This window comes from Achroia grisella, unplaced genomic scaffold, assembly GCF_030625045.1.
Source record: "Achroia grisella isolate CSIRO2021 unplaced genomic scaffold, CSIRO_AGI_Agris_v1 utg516, whole genome shotgun sequence".
In the NCBI taxonomy this organism is placed as follows: domain Eukaryota; kingdom Metazoa; phylum Arthropoda; class Insecta; order Lepidoptera; family Pyralidae; genus Achroia; species Achroia grisella.
In genome coordinates this window covers 1612460-1631686 of record NW_026712909.1, presented here as the reverse complement: position 1 = coordinate 1631686, position 19227 = coordinate 1612460, and the positions used below count along the sequence as shown (strand labels likewise).

General features: G+C 37.6%; 1 protein-coding gene across 1 annotated transcript in view; it reads right to left on the bottom strand.

Annotated features, from left to right (window-relative positions):
• The window catches only part of LOC131847112 (protein split ends-like), a 94277-nt gene that overhangs the window by 7323 nt on the left and 67727 nt on the right, over window positions 1–19227 (bottom strand). Inside the window, exons 6-11 of the mRNA XM_059196579.1 lie at window positions 18908–19198; window positions 18235–18435; window positions 12148–12266; window positions 11609–11731; window positions 10227–10365; window positions 258–9736 (exon numbers count right to left, since the gene is read on the bottom strand). Of these exons, the coding sequence (XP_059052562.1) occupies window positions 258–9736; window positions 10227–10365; window positions 11609–11731; window positions 12148–12266; window positions 18235–18435; window positions 18908–19198 (10352 nt within the window). The remainder of the gene's footprint in view (window positions 1–257; window positions 9737–10226; window positions 10366–11608; window positions 11732–12147; window positions 12267–18234; window positions 18436–18907; window positions 19199–19227) is intronic.

Genomic DNA, 19227 nt, shown 5'->3' with positions numbered 1-19227 from the left:
TTCGTTATATTGTACTTTAAATTTATGAAAATAATTCTAAATATTATATGAGACCTGTAACGATTCAAATGCTACATGCAGACTACCATGCTAGTGTACGAAAATGAAGGCAGCTGATCAATAACAATAATACTGAATTTTGATGAATTCTTCCACAAATCCATAATAAATATGATACAATACGATTGTGATTTTCAAGTCGAGACTATTTCTATTAACAGTTCAGTCGTCGTTTACACAACTACTCTAAATCTTACCTTATAAGAACAGGTGTAGCTCGGTCCGCAGGTCGATGACTCGAAGGTGGCCGATGTGGAAGTGCCGGCGATTGTACTCGCGCGTCTGTCGCTTCAGTGCCTACCGGCATCATTGGACCCGGGACGCTATCAACAAGGCGACGGGCGAATCTGGCATCGGTTCCTTGCTGTTCAGCCCGCACTGCACTAATACCGATACTGGTAGCCGTTGCCACTATGTCAGAAGTTGCAGGTGTTGCCGCGGCCGGTTCCAATATCCTAGGATCACGTAGTACTGGAGCTTGTTTATCAGCCTCTTGAGGAACGCGTTCTATCAAATTTTGCATCGTAGTAGTGGCTCGCGGGGGGCCAGCAGCTGCAGCGGCCTCGAATGCGCTAGCCAATTTGGCGCTGATCTCCGATATCATTTTTTTGGGAGGTTTCATAATAGGAGTTGATGTAACTGCCGGTTGAACGATAGCTTGTACTGCTGACGCTTTACTAACCACTGGGGTATCAGACTCAGTTTTAGCTGCAACTATCAGGTCTGGCAATTTGGGTATCTTCGCTTCCTTTACAAGTTCTTCTTTTTTAACTATTTTCTCATCCCCGCTGTCAATAGAAGCATCCGAAAGACTTCTATCTCGGGTTCTCTTAACACCTCGTGGAGATTTTCGGGTATCTGAGCTGTTCTTATCTTGATTCACTTTCAGAGCAGTCTGCTTAACAACTCTCTTTTTAGCTGTTTTTGTAGTTCCACTAGATCCTTTAATAACGTCGTCTATGATTTCATCAACAGTATTCCGTTGTACATCTTTTTCTTGAAGTCGTCTTGATTTCCGAGTGTTTGGTGATGGTGAGATAAAATCTTCCATCTTTTCTTCTTTAGTTGTTTTTTCGTTAATTTTACTTTGATCTTTTTGTATACTTAGTGAAGATGTAGCTATAGCATTCGATTGTCCTGACTGAGGGCTTTTTATAGTTAAAATTAATCTTGGCCGCGTTTCAGATTTACTTGGAGACGCAGCAGTTTCGTCACCAGAATCTTCATGGAAATCATAAACGTCTCCGGGCATATTACTAGAATTATTATTAACAAAGCTCTTTATTTTTTTATCAGTTTTGGCTCTTCCTCTGCCTCTTTTGGCTGATGTACCTCTGGTGGGTTTAGATATTTGTCGGGTCTGTACTCTATCTTGACTCTTATCCGATCTCTTTCCTCTTGTACTCCGACCCCCACGTTTACTAGGAGTGGCTGTCTTATCCAAATTTAGTTCATCAGTAATATTATAATTCCTTGTTTCAGTATGTGTATCCACCTTGTTCTCAGCTTCTGTAGACAACTTTTCAGAAATATTAGAATCCGATTGAACATCTTTTATTGGCTCCTTTGCTTCCAAATCTACTTCTTTTTCATTATTTATATCTATAGTTTCATTACACAATGAATCAACTTTTTTAATTACCGAATCTATATTAACATCCTTAGCACTCCAAGAATCATTTTCATCTAAAGTTTTTATATCTATAATTTCGGGTTGTTTTGAGACAAGACTTAAAAAAATATTTTCTTCTGGTTTCAATCTACTAGTAACATCTAATGAAATATTGTCTTCAGTTGAAATATTGTTATTTGATATAGTATCTATTGGATTACTGTTACTCGAAACTTCAAGACTAGACTCGAATATATGAGAATTATCATTTTCTTTCTCTAAAATAGGAGAATCTCTTATATGAGATACACTTTTATGGCATTCTATATCGTTTTCTAACACCAACTTCCTTTGAGTTTCTTCAGACGTCGATTTTGTTTCTACACACTCACTCTGGGGACACTCTGTACTTTGTTTTCTCTCTCGAATTGGATTAACAGCAGAAAACAATGTTACGGTTTTACCTACATTTACTTCGAGTTTTTTTTCAGGATCATTAGTTATTTTTATTTCATTTGTGTTATCTTTTAGTAATTCTTCAAAATCAGTTTCACACTTAGCAATATCTTCTATTGATGACACAGATTTAATATGAGATATGTGTTGCTCTTTTTGTCTGTCTATGGTGTCAAATACGGGCATTTTACAATTTTTTGATTGGTCATCTATTTTTAGTTCATTCTCTCGAGCCATGGGATTTTGCAGCAATTCAGGTAAATTATTAGTTTCAGTTTGTTCAGTTTCATGTTTTGTTTTAACTCTGACTGTCCCAGGAATAGTGTTTGTTTTTAATAACAACGGAGTCATTACAACATTTGTATGACTAGTAGTTGTAGCCGCTACAGAGGTAGAAGATTCTAATTTGGTTAAAACAGTTGGAGATCTAATTGTTGCCATAGACAATACAGAAGGTGGGCCTTTACTAGTATCTATTTGAATAACGTTACTTATAGGCGCCGTCGTTAATAATCTTTGAGAATTTAAAGTATGTATCACATTTGAAGCCTGTCCCCTGTTAACATTATTTGATTCTTGAAGTGTACATACAACAGGTTTAGCAACCGTTTGAATAATCGATGGAGTAGAATGGTTTATTCCTGTAACATGTATAATTGGTGTGGTACTAAATGGTACATGATTCTGTTGTTCTGATTTCTGAACTTGACTATCTCTTTTGTCACTTAACTGGTTTATATTGTTTATTAAGACCTTGTTTGGCAAATGTAAAGTTGAATTCATATTGCTGCCCTGTATAGCATTTTGCATTGATATCAAACGATTTTGTGCCATTACAGTAGGATTAGTGCTTTGTAAGCTTGTAGGAGATAGTATTATTTTAGAACTTTCTGTTTGGTCGTTTTTTCTACAATCGGTTGTTATAATTTTTGGTTGATGGACAGAACTGTTTAGACCAATGGATTTATTTTGTTGAACAATATTATTAGTACCTATCTGTTTGGATATCGGCGCCAATACTGGTGTAACAGGTAATCGGTTAAAATGTAATGGAGCCCCTTGCGTTTGTACCAATACAGAATTCGGTCTATTAGGAGACACCATAGTTCTTCCACCATGTGGTATATGCATTGTTTGAATAGGACTTAATGGAGGCTGTTGCATTCGCACAACAGTTACTTGACCTGGAGATCTTTGCTGTAACGCATTGGGAGTCGTTGGCATTCCAACAGAATTAACATTTTGGGGAGAAGTGTGAATAGTCACGTTTGATAATCTTGGTGAAGTCACTCCCTCGTTTTGTGCTTTAGGGCTCTGCAGTCTAGGATCACCAGTAGTTCTCGGCGATATAACAAAGCCTGAAGGTTTCTGGTATAAAATATGAGGTTCCGGTATCTTAATAGTAGGTGGTTGAATAGGCGCAGTGGGGCGAATAATTTGATTAATAACTTGATATGGAGCTCCTACTCTGTTAGGTGCAATAATAGGTCGAAGAGTGTTGTTCATTGGTACGTTTTGATTTTGGCCTTTAATTTGAACTATGTTTGCAGTGATATGAGTTGGTTTGTTTTCATTTTTGTCCCTGTTTGACAATTGATTTGTTTGAATATTTAATACGTGAGGTTCCAGTAATTTATTTCTTAATCCCAATGAAGTTATAACAGGTGTTGATGTTGAAGTAATTTGTTGGACAGTTTCACGTTTAGCTAAATGAAATTTAATTTCAGTTTCACTTACTTTAACATCAGGATCATTAGTTTCAGGATTCAAAACTTGTACTAAAGTAGTTTTGGGTTTCGCAATAACTATATTTGACATTTCCGTAGATTTACGTTGATCTGCGCAAGCGTTTAAGGTTTGATTAGTAGTGATAATATTTACAGGCAATTTTTCTATTGCATCTTGAGGAGTTTCGTCTACTTCTTCCGTATCAGTATCAATTAACAGAAGATCGTTATCAGATACAGGTGTATCTGGTTTTATTTCCATTTCACTAGCGTTTAAATTTTGAACCGCTTGTCTCATTTCCTCGGCGTCCTCCTCGGGTATGTTTTCGTTCTCTACTGATGGACTTTCAATCTCCGTTTGATGAGACGTATCATTTTCAACTTGTTCATAATCGGAAAATGTATTTACCTTTCCTCCAAAGCTTTCCCCCAAAAGTGCAGCGACTGCATCTTCCGTTTCTTCTTGAGAAATAATAGCCCTAGGTTTCTCTTCAGATTTTTTATCTATTTTACAAGTATGAGTATCTATTTTATCTGCTTGTTGCTCATGATCTGTGACATTAGGTATACTACGGACGGCATTTTCGCTATTAATATCTGTATTAATATCACCACCAAATGGTATAAATTTTTCTCTTTTACTTTGATCCATGGTAACAGGAGCAGGATCGTTAGGTAATGGTACTTCACTTATATCCTTTATAAAATTTTCAATTGGTGCCGGCATTGGAATATCATCGACTTCAATTACTTTTTCATGAATAACACTATTTTCAATATTTATGTTAACTGAAATCTCTCCTGAATATCCACTGATATCTTTACTATCCGTGTTTTCTTTTTTTTGTTTGTCTGAAACAGGTGGACTTTCTGTCAATCTTGGTAAGCTTGGAGATTCAGAAAGAGTTCTACGGTCATCTGACTTATCAATATTGGCCTCAGTTTCGTTTGGTAGGGGTATATCTAATAACGATGTTTTAGATGGTAGCTCTAAAAATGTAGTGGTTTCGAATACTAACTCAGATATATTGTGTGCTTTATCGTGATAATGATAATTATGATGTTCTTTACGATTTTGTCTTTCATCTTTATTTTTCTTTTTCTTCTTCTTTTTTTCTCTACAATCTCTTTTCATCTTCTCATATTTATCTCCTAATCTTACATTTTCATTGGTCTTATACTTTATTTCATTGGTATCAGTTTTCTTTAAGCGCTCAGAGAGTGCCTCCAAATTTGAGCGGTTATCTTCATCGCCAATATTATCAGCGAAAAGCCGGGCTTCAATAGCTTTACTGACAGCATCAACATCTAGGCTATTGTCATCTTCTTTAACGTAGTGTCGCTTTTCCTTACGTCTTTTCTCCTTTTTGCGTTTGATTTCATCTCGATCTTTGAATTTATTGTCATCAATATTTGTTACCGTTATTTGACTGTTAGAAACACTATACTCGGACTCATAATCATGTGATGAAAAATCAAGTTTATTAGTCAATGGTGCTCTAGTATCCTTATCCGACTCGTCTGATAGAGGTCCAAATATGTCTTCCATTTTCCCTTCTTTTTTAGAAATACATTCTGTGTTATATTCAAAGCTATTATTAATGTGTTTCTTTTCCTTTCTCAGTTTATTTTTATCATCGCGAGTTTCATCTGTATCAATACTTTCGCGAATCTTATCTTTTCGTTTCTCCTTTTTGTTACTATGTCGTCGACTTTTATGCCTGACGTCACTTTCTCCATCGTTATTTTCAATTTTATTATCATCATCCGATAGAACTTTGTGCTTCTTTTGTTTACGCTTGTGCTTTTTACGAACTTCTGAATTTCTATTCGACATTATAGATTCACTTTCTGAAGAAAAATCATTAGGATTTGTCTTCATGAAACTAGGTTTATACTCAGTGTCTATTTCTATACTAGATTTTAATTTACTATCATCGCTATCGCTTTTACCAAACAGATTTAATAATGAATTTCTCTTTATTTTATCATCACATTCTTTACTAAGAATTGATTCGTCTTTTGATCTCTGTAAAATCTCTGAGTCTGATATTATCTCTTTTTTGATGGCGACAATATAATTAGGACTTTTACTCAAACTTCTTTTTGATGTTTCATCATCAGATGTATCAGACATTATACGCGATCGAGAATTTTTACGAGATAGTTTGTTACGAGATTCTTCATTACTTGGCATGTTGAAATATTCATTATGTTTGTCATGATCATAATCAATGTTACAATCTACTAGTTTATCACGTTTTTTGTTATGTATGATGTTTTCGTCATCAGTAGAACTATCCATAGATAATTTTAGATTTTTCTTCCTATCATGGTCAGAATCACTATCTTCATCCCAACTTGACCTTTTCTTTTCCTCGCGTTTAGCTCTACTTTGTTTTAACTGACTAAACTTAGCTTTAATTTTTTCTTGACGTTTTTCTGCTTCTTGCTTCTGCATATTTTTACAAGAACGAGCCTTAACTTTGTCGTACATTGATATATAAGTAGGACCGTCGTCAATTATATCAAATATGGAGTGTTTCTTAGGTTCATCCGAATCAGAGCTGTCGGTGCTTTGTAACTGTTTTCGACTTTTTCGTTTATTGCTATCGTTTTTGTCTTCTCTACTTTTGCGGTCTGTTGACATTCGCTTTTCGCGAGCTGCTTCCTTTTTCTTGTCGTCGGGTTTTTGCTTTTTCTCTTCTTTTAATTTATTCAAAAGGTCCGCTTGAATCAAAGCGCCTTGTTGTAGCTGAAGTTCCTGGATCTGCTGTAACTGCTGAATGCGTTTCTTTTCTTTCATTTCTTTTCTTAAGGCTTTTTGCTTTTCATCTTCCTCGCTTGATCTAAGCTCTAAAGTAGCTAAGAAGTCTAAATCATTGTGTAAACCTTCAGTTACTCCATCACTGTTTGTTTTATCTTCAACATCTGTTTTTGGGCTCTTTTTAAGTTTAATTCTCTCTCCAGAAAATTTCAGTTCTTTCAGGTCATCTTTCACTTCATATGTATCATCTGGTGGTTTTACTTGATTCTTTTTATCATCTTTTGTCTTACTTTCTATTATTTTAGCATAATGACCTCTATTAAACTTAGCAGTTTTGTGTTTGTCAGAACTTTTTGAATCTTTAGAATCTCTCCTTTCATTTTTTTGATCATGTCTTGATTTTTTAAAATCTTCATTAAAGGACTCTAAACTGTCTTGTGATGACATTCTTCTCTTGTGACCAATATTGGAAGGGAGACTAGAACAAGAGTTCAACCGTTCTTTGCGTTTGGAATCAAGACTTGGCGAATCCACAGAATAATGTCTCGGTTTTTCAATTGTATCTCCTTTGAACTTGCCTGTGTGATCAAAAATATTATTTTTTACTTTAGAATATGTTTCCAATTGATCTTTTTCTTCTTTTATTTCCATTTTAATTTTCACTACAGGCTCCAATTTAACAGTATCGATAGACTTCATAAGCATTGAATCTTTATCTTCTTGTTTACAAAATAAGTCATTGTAATGCCTAACTTTCAATTTAATTTCTTCTTTAACTTCATTCTGTTCAAAATCTTTGAGTTTAGTTGAATCATGAGAAGCACGTGATGTTGATGAATCAGTGGAGTCTTTGCGACATAAATCTCGAGAGATTTCATCTCGGGACGACTTTCGTATTTTAGTACAATCAGATTCTTTTTTATTATCTCGTTTATTATCACCATTATCTTTCTTAGATTTTTCATGTTTATGTTTCTCTTCTTTCTTTGTTTTAAAATCTAATTCGACACTGTCCTTTCTTTTATCTTTTCTATGATGCTCATGTCTCGACTTATCTTCTGTGTGTTTAGTTTTTTCAGATTCACGATCACTTTTATCTTTACATATTTTCTCAGAATCACGATCAATTTTATCTTTGTGCGATTTATCTACATCTCTGTCTATTTTATTTTTTTCGCTATGATGATGTTTATCCGCTATAATGTCTTCTTTGTTCCTTTTCTCTTTATCACTTCTATCCAAACTTTTATCATGTTTATTGTTTTTTAATTTCTCTCGTTCGTAATCATGTCTATCTTTTTCTACGCGATCTCTGCCGTGCCGTACTTTGTCACGATCATGTCTAGTCCGATCTTCTTTGTCGCTCTCAGTAGTCTTTTTTTCTGAGAAAAATTGTGTGTTAGAGGTATATTTATCTTTATCAATACATTTCTCGAATTCAATATTCTCTTTTTCAAATTTGGTAATTTGGTAGGCTATATTTTGACTAAATCTCTCTTTTCCATTTTTGTCACTACCTTTCATAAATTCTTGACTGATTAATTCGGAAACCTCTTTATTTACTTTAGCTAAATTAGTAGAGGTTAAATGATTTTGTTGCGACTCTATTTCAATTAATTCTTTAATATGGTTTGGGGTAAATTTTTCTTTGCAATTATCATTTTCGTGTTTCATTTGGCTACCAGAATCGTTACACTTTTTTCCTCTATCTAAATGTGCTTTAATTTCTTTTTGAATGTGTAAATCAGTTTTTATGCCATTATCATTTGTAGTTTTTAATTGTCTCTCTTCAGATATATCTCCTTTAACAGTATCTTGTTCATCAGTACCTTCATTCAATAATATATCTGCTATGTCTCGATCGATATCACATTGGTTGCCGAGTGAAATACTATCAGTCCGTTTTTCATTCTGTTCGAATAGTTCAGTTCTAGATGATATTACAGAAGTCAATTTATCGTTATTACACTCCACGGTTTTATCTGATAAGCGTCTATGAGATACAAGGGTATTCTTTTGTCTGTTTTGGTATTCTTGATCAATTCCGTCAGAACTGTAACAAATATCCTTTTCGTCGCCGATATCCGTGCTGGTCTTACTTTCACCAAAAAGAGAATCCCGGCGCCTACGGTTTATGATACCTCTTGGATCACTATTGAGATCTCCGTCTATTCGGGGTGACTTCCTTTCACTCGAGTCGGGCTGCGATCGATCCGTCGAGGGTGTCCTCGGTCGAATCCTCGACTCAAGTCTATAGTCACTCTCACTAAATTTAGATAATCTGTCTAACTGGAAGTGCCTTTCATGGCGATTAAGTCGCGGATCCGCCGGCCGATCTGTGGTATCGACGTCAACATCGAGATGATGTGCATGTAACAAGGACGGCAGTGTTGGAGTAGTAGGTGTCGACGTAGGTGTAAGCGGCTGTGGTGGGTGCGTCGGGTGCACCGGGAACGGATAGCGAAGTGCGCGAGGGGTGCACGGAGCTGACCGGCGAGGGCTGCTAGCCGGACTCGGCGCCCGCGCCGCTCCTTCCAGCCGCTCAGAGTCCTCATCGAACACGGAACGTTTCGCGAGTAGCGATCGCACCACTTCCGATGGTTTTACTTCGTTGATATCGACATCGAGCAAACGGTGTCGGAGACGGGATCGATCTGGTGCATCTGCGATAGCACGTGAACCACTCCATCTCTCGTACTTCTCGTCGAGACTCCGAATACGCTCCTCCAAAGAAGGCGAATGTGGGGCTGAGCCCGCGCTCGAAGAAGACGCAGAAGGTGGGCGCGGTGGAGAATCCGGCGCCGGAGCAGGCGTCGGTGTCGGCCGTGGCGCCGAGGGTGCAGCTCGTAACAGCTGCGCAGCAAACTTGGGCAGAGGCAGAATCATAGGCAGCGGCGGGCGTTCCCGCGGGCGACGCGGCTCGCAAGGCAGCGCGTCCGGCTCGTCCCGTAACGGAGTTCCGGCGCGGGAGCCGGAACCGTCCCGCCGCCGCCGGTGCCGCCGCCGGCCGACGTGCCGTTCCCCTCCGCGGGATCCGGACCGCGACCGCCGTGCACTGCACTGTCCTGCCACTATGGAACTGCCACCGCTTGCGCCGATGCTCCGATGCCGCTCCTGTTTTAATATTTTAAAATCAATATTGAAACAAATATATTATTATAAATATATATTAAATGTTTTCCCAAAAATATATTACAAAAGTAAAGACTCAAAACTCAATAATATATTTTTACATTTGTTAATTATAATTATGTAAGACACATTGTTATATACGTGAGAAAAACTTACAGGTCAAGTAAAACCGATTTAATCTTTACATAAATAAAATTGGAGTCTGTTTGTAAAATTGAAATAACCGTTTTTTATTACATGCATATGAATATTACATAAGGTACATACACCAAAATAACATTTTTTTTTAAATTTTGTCTGTCTGTCTATTTGTTCCGGATAATCTCTGAAATGACTGGACCTATTTTGAAGGGACTTTTTTTGGCAGGTAGCTCATGTAATAAGGACTAACTTAGGCTACTTTTATTTTAGAAAAATAAAGTTAAATTCCGCGCGTACGAAGTCGCTGATACAGCTAGTTATTAATACAAACCTTTGAATGTTTTCGATCTTCCGTGCTAGAGTCGCGACGGCGGTGCCGCGCGCGGTGCGGTGACACCACGACAGACTGTAATCTGTCATCATAAGGTGCGTCTTCCGTCTGCGGACTCGAGCCTAATTCTTCGTATACCCTGCAACAGAAAACTTTTATTAAAACTACAACGAAATCAAGCTTTATTAAATTAATATTCAAAACAAGTTTCGATATTTCTGAGTGCTATAGGATGCGGTGCGTTCGGCCTTGATTAGCGATATAACGGAACTGTCATAACTTTCTTTAGTACCGCAAGGATACATGTACAATGCAGTGGAGTTAATAGCTGCCTTACATGGACGCACTTTCAGGCGCGAATAGGCTTTGATACGGAAAAAAGGTAGAGAAAATAACAAACAGAACAAGAAAAGTTGACGCACTAATCGTGCATTTCCGCGTGCTTAATGCAAAATATCGGAGATCTGACTACGGAGCAAAGATCAAATTAGAGTTTTGTTGGTAAGGAATGTATAAATATTAAACAACCTTTGGAAAAGAAGATCTGAAGAATATGTTAATAAAATTAATAGAACAGGATACAAGAAATACAAAGTCAATCGCGAAAGAGTGAACACAAGAAAAAAATAATCAAACATTCGTGATTGCGTGCGTTTTATCAAAGTAAAATCCAGCGCACTGCTGATCATTTCAAAGAACATATGGTTATAAAAGCAACTGACGAAGATGTTTACGAAACAATCTACAATATATAGAAATTAGGCTTGTTTTAATTACCCTGTTACGCTAATTAATGTAATTTTACAGTGTATTATATCTCAGCTAAAATATCTTTAAGTGAAATTAAAAAAAAAACCAATATATGTACGTATAAAATGTTTTACTCTAACTTCTTTGCACGACAGTTCAGCAGCAACTTCAAAAAAGAAATATATACTAATAAAATAAAACAAGCATTTAGAAGTACTAATAAATTTTGTATTCAGTAGAAAATAAATGTTCAAGTGATTTAGTATAAAAACCCAAGAAAATAAATATTTAATATGGCGATGGCGAAAAAAATTCAATATGGCGCATGGAGTTAACAAAACATATTTTTTTAGGTTCCCGTATATATACAAATTTTTACGGTGTTGAACTACAAACCACTATTTTTATCTTTCTAATTTAAAGTTTTATTCCAATATGACACCGTATGAAGGGCATTTACTTTATAACAATTGGATTGTATTAATTTTGGAATGGAATTACTCTCAATTATCGGATGCATTGTAAGCAATCCGAGAGCACTAACGATATAATACATGCTTAATATATTTATATAATATTAAATATTACATCGAAGGAGCTGCTTTCATATATAAATAGGTTACACAACACACCTGTAACGTCGATCCGCAGCATAATCAGTTGGATCGTAATGATCAATCGTTGTAAAACGGGGTGTTCGCGATGATGCTCGGCCATAACTGGAAGCTCGTGATCTTGAGCCGCAATTATCATAACTGAAAAATAACAATAATATAAAATAAAACTACGAAATAATAACCATTTGACAATAGGTAAATACAAAACAAAATTAATAAAAAAAAATCTCCCGTCTTTCTTTGTAATGTATAAAATAATTTCAAAGTATTGCTCGGATATTGATTAACAAAAACCATCGTGATCAATTTCTTGATAGATTTTGAATACGGAGGATGCAACATATAATTAATGTGAAATAACAATCGTAGGTTTATTTTAAACGCTCATTTTACCATAGACATGCAAATATAATCTGTTTGACGGTATTTTGATTTGATCGCGATTTAATTTTGTATAATTTTATATTTTAACTAATTACATCCTCATCATTCTTGCATAATTCGCCGATGAATCCTGGCGTAAACCAGACTGAAAGTATACTAAATATTCTCACCGAAGCGGATCATGTCGCGTACTGGGTAAATATCGCGAGGCGAGATCACCAGACAGTCTTTCGGCACCAGCGACAGCAGACGGACCGCCATGTTTTTCTAGCTGCTCATAAAACGCCTCCTGTTGGTAAGAACACATTTTTTTTATAAAGGCATACAATCATGTTTATTTAGGATTGTTTAAAGTGACAATTCTAACTTCACTAATCTAAAGGTTCTAATTCTTTTATGACTTCATTATGCCTACATCTACAAAAGAAAAGCCCTTTGGTGTCACCATACCAGAAAATTCTCTTAGATATGGATGACGATAGCAGCAATAATAAATTTTATAGCGTTAGGTAAGTATTGTGCTAGTATATATAAGTATATCCAATAGAAGCCGTATATACATTTTGAAGTGGTAGAGCAAGCTGTACGACCACACGTGGTTGTTAAGCTCGATTGGGCCGCCGGAACGGAAAATACCACACCTCGGCAGAAAACCGGCGTTAAGCGATATCGCGTTTCGCATGGTGAGCTGTAGGTTCCGGACGCCCTTCCCCCCCCCCCTATCCCTTTCCTACTTCCTTCCCCTACCCACCCCTTTCTTACATACCATGGCAGCGGATTACAAGAGATTTTTACCCCAGAGTGGTACCAGTAACCATTTTACTGGATAATCCACCCCTGAGATATCACACTCAGGCTGCCCTGCGTATTCTGGGGTGGGCAATACTCCGCTCAATTTGGCCTGTCCATTTTATGGTTGCGTGTAGATTGCGATGACCACCCCCGCATCTATGCATGCTTATACAGGTCCCATAGCGGTAACACCGAAACTGACCGATTCATTGAACACGTCCAAATGGCTACAGATTTTTTGCTCCAACAGATTCCCTCCGCTGAAGTCGTGATTATAGGTGACTTCAACGTCCATCACGCTGAATGGCTCGGTTCACGTACCACCGACTATGCGGGGAGATCTGTTCATGGCTTTGCTTTGGCGTATGGTTTGACGCAACTGGTATCCTCGCCTACGCGAATTCCTGATGTTGTTGACCATATATTCACTGTTGGCCCTTCTGTTGACTTCTTATCCGGACGGATATCAGATCTCTGTGGAAGCCCCACTGGGATCCTCTGATCATTGTCTGATACGGAGCGAAGTGCCTCTCACGCGTCCTTCTTTGCCGCGATCTATTGGTCGACGTCGTGTTTGGTATTTTAAGTCGGCAGATTGGGATGAGATGCGAAGTTTTTTAGCATCTTATCCATGGGGGCGAGTTTGCTTCGCACTGGATGATCCTGATGTAAAAGCTGAATCTGACACCGATGTAGTACTTCAGGGAATGGAGATGTTTATTCCAAAATCCCTGGTACCTGTTGGTCGTAGATCTCAGTCCTGGTATGGCGGATCCTGTAGATCGGCGTCTCGCCATAAGCAGGAATGCTTCCGTGCCTGGATTGCAGCTGTGAAGTCGAGTGATCCAGATACCAGTGCCCATAAAAGGAAGTATAACTCCGCTTCCAGGTCCTTCAAAAGAGTTATAGCCACAGCAAAATCGGAGCACATCAGCAGAATTGGTAAGAGACTGAACAGTCTTCCATCTGGATCCCGGGCTTTTTGGTCTCTTGCCAAAGCTGCTCAGGGAAATTTCTGTCAGCCATCTTTTCCACCAGTGCGCAGAGAGTATCACTCGTTGGCCCAACATGCCAAAGAGAAGGCCGATCTCCTTGGGTCTCTTTTTGCATCCAACTCGACACTGGACGATAGGGAGCAATCACCGCCGGTCATCTCGCGGTGTGAGATTTTTATGCCAGAGGTAAAATTTACCCAAAAGCTGGTACGTAAGTCTCTTTTCTCCCTAGATATCCACAAGTCGAGTGGGCCTGACGGTATTCCTGCTATTGTGCTCAGGACGTGTGCACCTGAGTTGGCTCCGGTACTAACGCGTCTTTTCCGGTACTGCTACTCTACAGGTGTAGTCCCGAAACTTTGGAAGACGGCATTGGTTCAACAGATCCCTAAGAAGGGAGATCGCTCAGATCCAGCTAACTATAGGCCCATAGCCATCACCTCCTTATTCTCAAAGATCATGGAGTCGATTGTCAACCGTCAACTCCTACGATACCTAATACTCAATACTCAATACTCAACATTTATTGCATTCCATAATATTACAATGAAAGATGTTTATAATTCGTTTTCGATCATTATGGACCCTGATAGGGCACGCAAACATAACATTATTATTACTATTATATATATATATATATAATAGTAAATCCTTTAAGTATTTTATAAATAGGCTATTTTATTTAAAGTTCTTATAGAAGTTGGAAGTTGGTTAAATATTTTAACAGACGATACCAAGGGGCTACTAGAATGTAATTTGAGACGAGAGGTGGGTAATTGTATTTTTTTATTATTACGCAACGCGTAATTATAGTATACGTCCTCTCGCAACTTGTACAGTTCCGGATATTTTTTTACAAATTTACACACTTCCAAAATATAGATGCAAGGCAGGGTGACTATTTTATTTATTATAAAATAAGGTTTACAGCTATCTCGGCTTCTTATGTTAAATATTATTCATATTAATGTCTTCTGGAGAGTGAAAAGAACAGATGCGTCCACGCTGTTCCCCCACATAACCACCCCATAACTGAGCCATGCATGTGCAAACGCATAATATGTGGAAAGAGCAGTAGAGACAGTTCACTTCCCGAAGAGCAAAAACGAAACACGACTTTTTTGTTTTTATCTTTTCTATGTGTGCTTTCCAATTTATATGGGTATCTATTACTAAACCTAGAAGTGTAAATTCATTAGCTGTTTCTATTGTGACGTTGTTAAATTTAAAGTTTATATTTAGGGGTTGTTTTTGATATGGATGAAAGCTGATTATTTTAGTTTTTGAAAAGTTAATAACTAGATTATGTAGGTTCATCCAATTTACTATTTTAACCATAATTTTATGTAATTTGTCGTTTAAATCATTGTTAATATCATATGAAGTCAAAAGTGACATATCATCCGCAAACAATACGCACAGTTCGTCTATAATTTTTGGCAGATCTTAAGAACAATAAGCATCCAATTACACTACCCTCGGGTATAGAAGCGTTTGTAACCGTACCACTTGATCTTATAGTTTGTATTTGTTTAGTGTCATAATTGAAGTATTCGATTTCTACAAATTATAAGCGATCTGCCAAATACGATTGAAACCATTCATGAGTTTTTCCTCTAATGCCAATTCCATATAATTTATTCAGTAATTAGTTAATTACCTAGAAGTGAACCAGTTGATTTCTGATCGTCAGTATGGCTTTCGCCAGGGTCGGTCGGCTGGTGATCTTCTAGCGTATTTGACACATCGATGGACAGAGGCTATTGAGAGTAAGGGGGAGGCCCTATCTGTTAGTCTGGATATTGCGAAGGCCTTTGATCGGGTTTGGCACAAGGCTCTTCTTTCAAAGCTACTATTCTTTGGGTTGCCTTCGAAGTTATGCAAATGGGTCGCCAGCTTTCTCGCTGATCGGAGCATCAAGATCGTCGTCGATGGTGCTTGCTCCGACCCACACTCTGTGAATGCTGGTGTTTCACAAGGCTGTGTGCTATCTCCGACTCTGTTCCTTCTGCATATCAATGACACGTTACAAGTCAACAACATTCATTGATATGCGGATGACAGTACCGGAGATGCCTTGTACAGCGGCCATACTAATATGTCGCAGGCAAAAGTTATAGAGTACCGGAACAAACTTGTGTCTGAAATCGAAACCTCCCTCCATCAAGTTTCGGTTTGGGGTCTGGAAAATTGTGTTCAATTCAACCCCAAGAAGACACAAGTTTGCGCGTTTACCGCTAAAAAGATTCCATTTATCGTATCTCCTCAGTTTTAAGACACTCTCCTTGATGTGAGGCCAAATCTCGAGGTCCTTGGCGTTGATATATCCAGTGACGTTCAGTTTTGTGGTCATTTGGAGGACAAGGCTGAAATAGCCTCAAAAAAGCTTGGTGTGCTCAGTAGAGTGAGACGGTATTTCACGGGGGGCATCGCTTGCAATTATACAAGGCGCAGATCCGGCCGCATATGGAATACTGTTCTCATCTCTGGGCGGGAACACCACAATACCAGCTACTTCCATTTGACCGCATTCAGAACCAAGCAGCCAGAATCATTGGTAATCAACGTCTATGACAGACTCGACCCATTGGCTTTGCGGCGAGATATTGCAACTCTGTGCTTTGTCTACCGCATATATCACGAGGAGTGTTCTGAGGAATTGTTCGAATTAATACCAGCTGCTGAGTTTCACCACCGTACCACCCGCCAGAAACTGAAATACCATGCTGATCATCTGGATGAATGGCGGTCTTCTAGAGTGCGGTTTTCTAGAAACTTTTTGTCTCGCACAACCACATTGTGGAATCACCTTCCAGCAATGGTATTTCCGAACCGATACGATATTGAAACCTTCAAGAAGAGCTTATTACTTTTTAAAAGGCCGATAACGTACTTGCAATTCTCCTGGTGTTGCGGGTGCTCATGGGCGGCGGTAATCACTTACCATCAGGTGAACCGCATGCTCGTTTGTATGTTATAAAAAAAAATACAGGTGTCCGGTAATGAATGGATAACCTACGATGGATAAACAATACGAAACAAAATAGATCGTAAGTAGTAACTTTGTTATCTTCATTTTAAAGAAAAGTAAAACTGCCCTGATCACTAGACTAGAAATGAATGAATTCTATTGGTTTTTTGTTGTTTCCTTATTATACACTAACTGTGCTGATAGATAGAAAGTGAATAGTATGTTAGCTATTGCAGTTTTTTTTTTTATTAATACCTAAGCTAATTATTTTTTGAAAAATATGCAAAAATAAGCAAAATTCAAACCTCTTGGGTATAAAAAAAATGTATGAATATGTATTCATACATTTTTTTTATACCCAAGAGGTTGCTTGAAACAGACATTATTTTAAAGTTATTGGGTGACCAATAACTTTAAAATAATGTCTGTTTCAAGTAGATTTTACAATGGTACAATTCATAACTGTATCTATCATAAATAGTGACTTATTGCCATTAATGTAGAAAAGGAGAAAATTTAACTAAATAACAAAATTTGTAATGGGAACATTTTTTTAAATAAATATATCTCATCATTTGGGAACAAACTGAAACCAAATTGTTAGAAATTTAAATTTTTAAATGTAATAAAAAAATTTTAAATGTGATAAAATGATCTCTCTAATTTATTAGAAGAGGTTTCCGAGGAGCTGAAGGAATCCTATTGGCAGCAAAATGACGGTTGTCCTATACATTATGCTGTACCGGTTCATGCATATTTAAATAGGTCTCCAAAAAGATGGACCGGGGGCCTAAGGCCAATTCTATGGCGTCCACGTTCACCGGATTTAAATCCATTGGATTTTCTTACTGGGGCTGCCTCAAAGAGGAAGTGTACCGTAAGCCTATAGTCTTTGGACGAATTACACAGTCGTGTCAGAGCAGCCGCGTCGAAAATAAACGAGCGACGGTACAAAAGACTGCTCAGAAGAGCATTTATCCGAAGATGCAGGGCATGCATAAGAGTGGTAGGAAAACAATTTGAGCATTTATTGTAAATTTATGTGAACTAAATTGTTTTCAATATTAAACGTTGTTTTTTATTAATCCCCAATGATGAGATATAATTTAATTTAAAAAATGTTCCCAAATTACTAATTTTGTTATTTATTCAAATTTTCTTCTTTTCTACATTTATGGCAAAAAGTCATTATTTATGATAGATACAGTTATGAATTGTACCATTGTAAAATCTACCATCTAAAATTACCATGTAAAATTACTAATAAAAAAAAGTACTTTTCTTTAAAATGAAGATAACAAAGGTACTACTTATGATAGCCATAAGTTGAACTAAGACGTTTCAAGGTTATCCATTCATTACCGGACACCCTGTATAAACACGATACCTGAACTACAGTAACTAGACAATAATAACACATTTAAGCATGTAATGTAATTAAGCGATTTATGGAATAGTCAGGGAAGATAAAATATAATGTAAAATTAGTCCATATGAACCTGGCACTCGCGCGACGCGTAATCGACGCAGAGTCGCGGATGGTCGGGCTCGGCGGCGGAGGCCTGCGCGGCGACGCGGCGCAGCTCGCGCACGGCGTTGCCGGCCGTGGTGGCCTGCTCGAAGTGCACCAGCGCCGCGCCCGCCGCGCGGTCCACGCACACCGACGTCGCCGCGCCGCATCGCGTCACGGCGCCCAGCACCTGCGCACACGTGCGTCTCATTACTAGCTCCTTTATCACCGCCAATTATTGTTTTCTAAACCAACTAACTAAACAAAATATCAATATATTTTTTCTACAAATACTGATGTGAATAAAACAAAACTATGCAAACGCCTCATATAAAAAATCTTAGAAATTATAATTAGAGATCTTTTCAACTATTAAGACATTCTTCAGTGTTACTATCGTGTTTTAGAATTTTTAATCGAGTATAATATAAAGAACAAAAAACGCTGGCCAATCGAGATTTACTGAAGTGATCAGAAACAGAGGAGAACAAACTTCTACTAAAACAGACTTATAAAATATAAAATAATTATATATTTAAAGAAATAAAATGATTTTTTTTTCTAGAATAATAAAATTTTGTGTTAATTAAGTAAATACTATTTACTCGATTTGACGTAATTTAATGTACTATATATGTCATACAAATGAAAACACAATATACCTGTTTCTCAGTGTGTTCTGTGAGGCCATCTACCCAGACGCAAGTGGTGGCCACGGGCTTTCCAAAACCTAATTTCACTCGTGAACCGCCGACATATTCCCCGTCCATTGAACGGATAGCTTCCACCACGCTAGATATCGATGCGTATTGGCAGAACGCGTAACCAGCTCCCCCTCCACTGCCTTTTTTAATATCGATCTCTATTATTCGGCCAAAATGCTTAAATTTATCTCTCAGCTGCTGTTGCGTTACTTCCTTCTCCAAATTACCGATAAATAAAGTTCTTGTCGCCTGTAGGAACAAAAGTATGTATTAAAAGT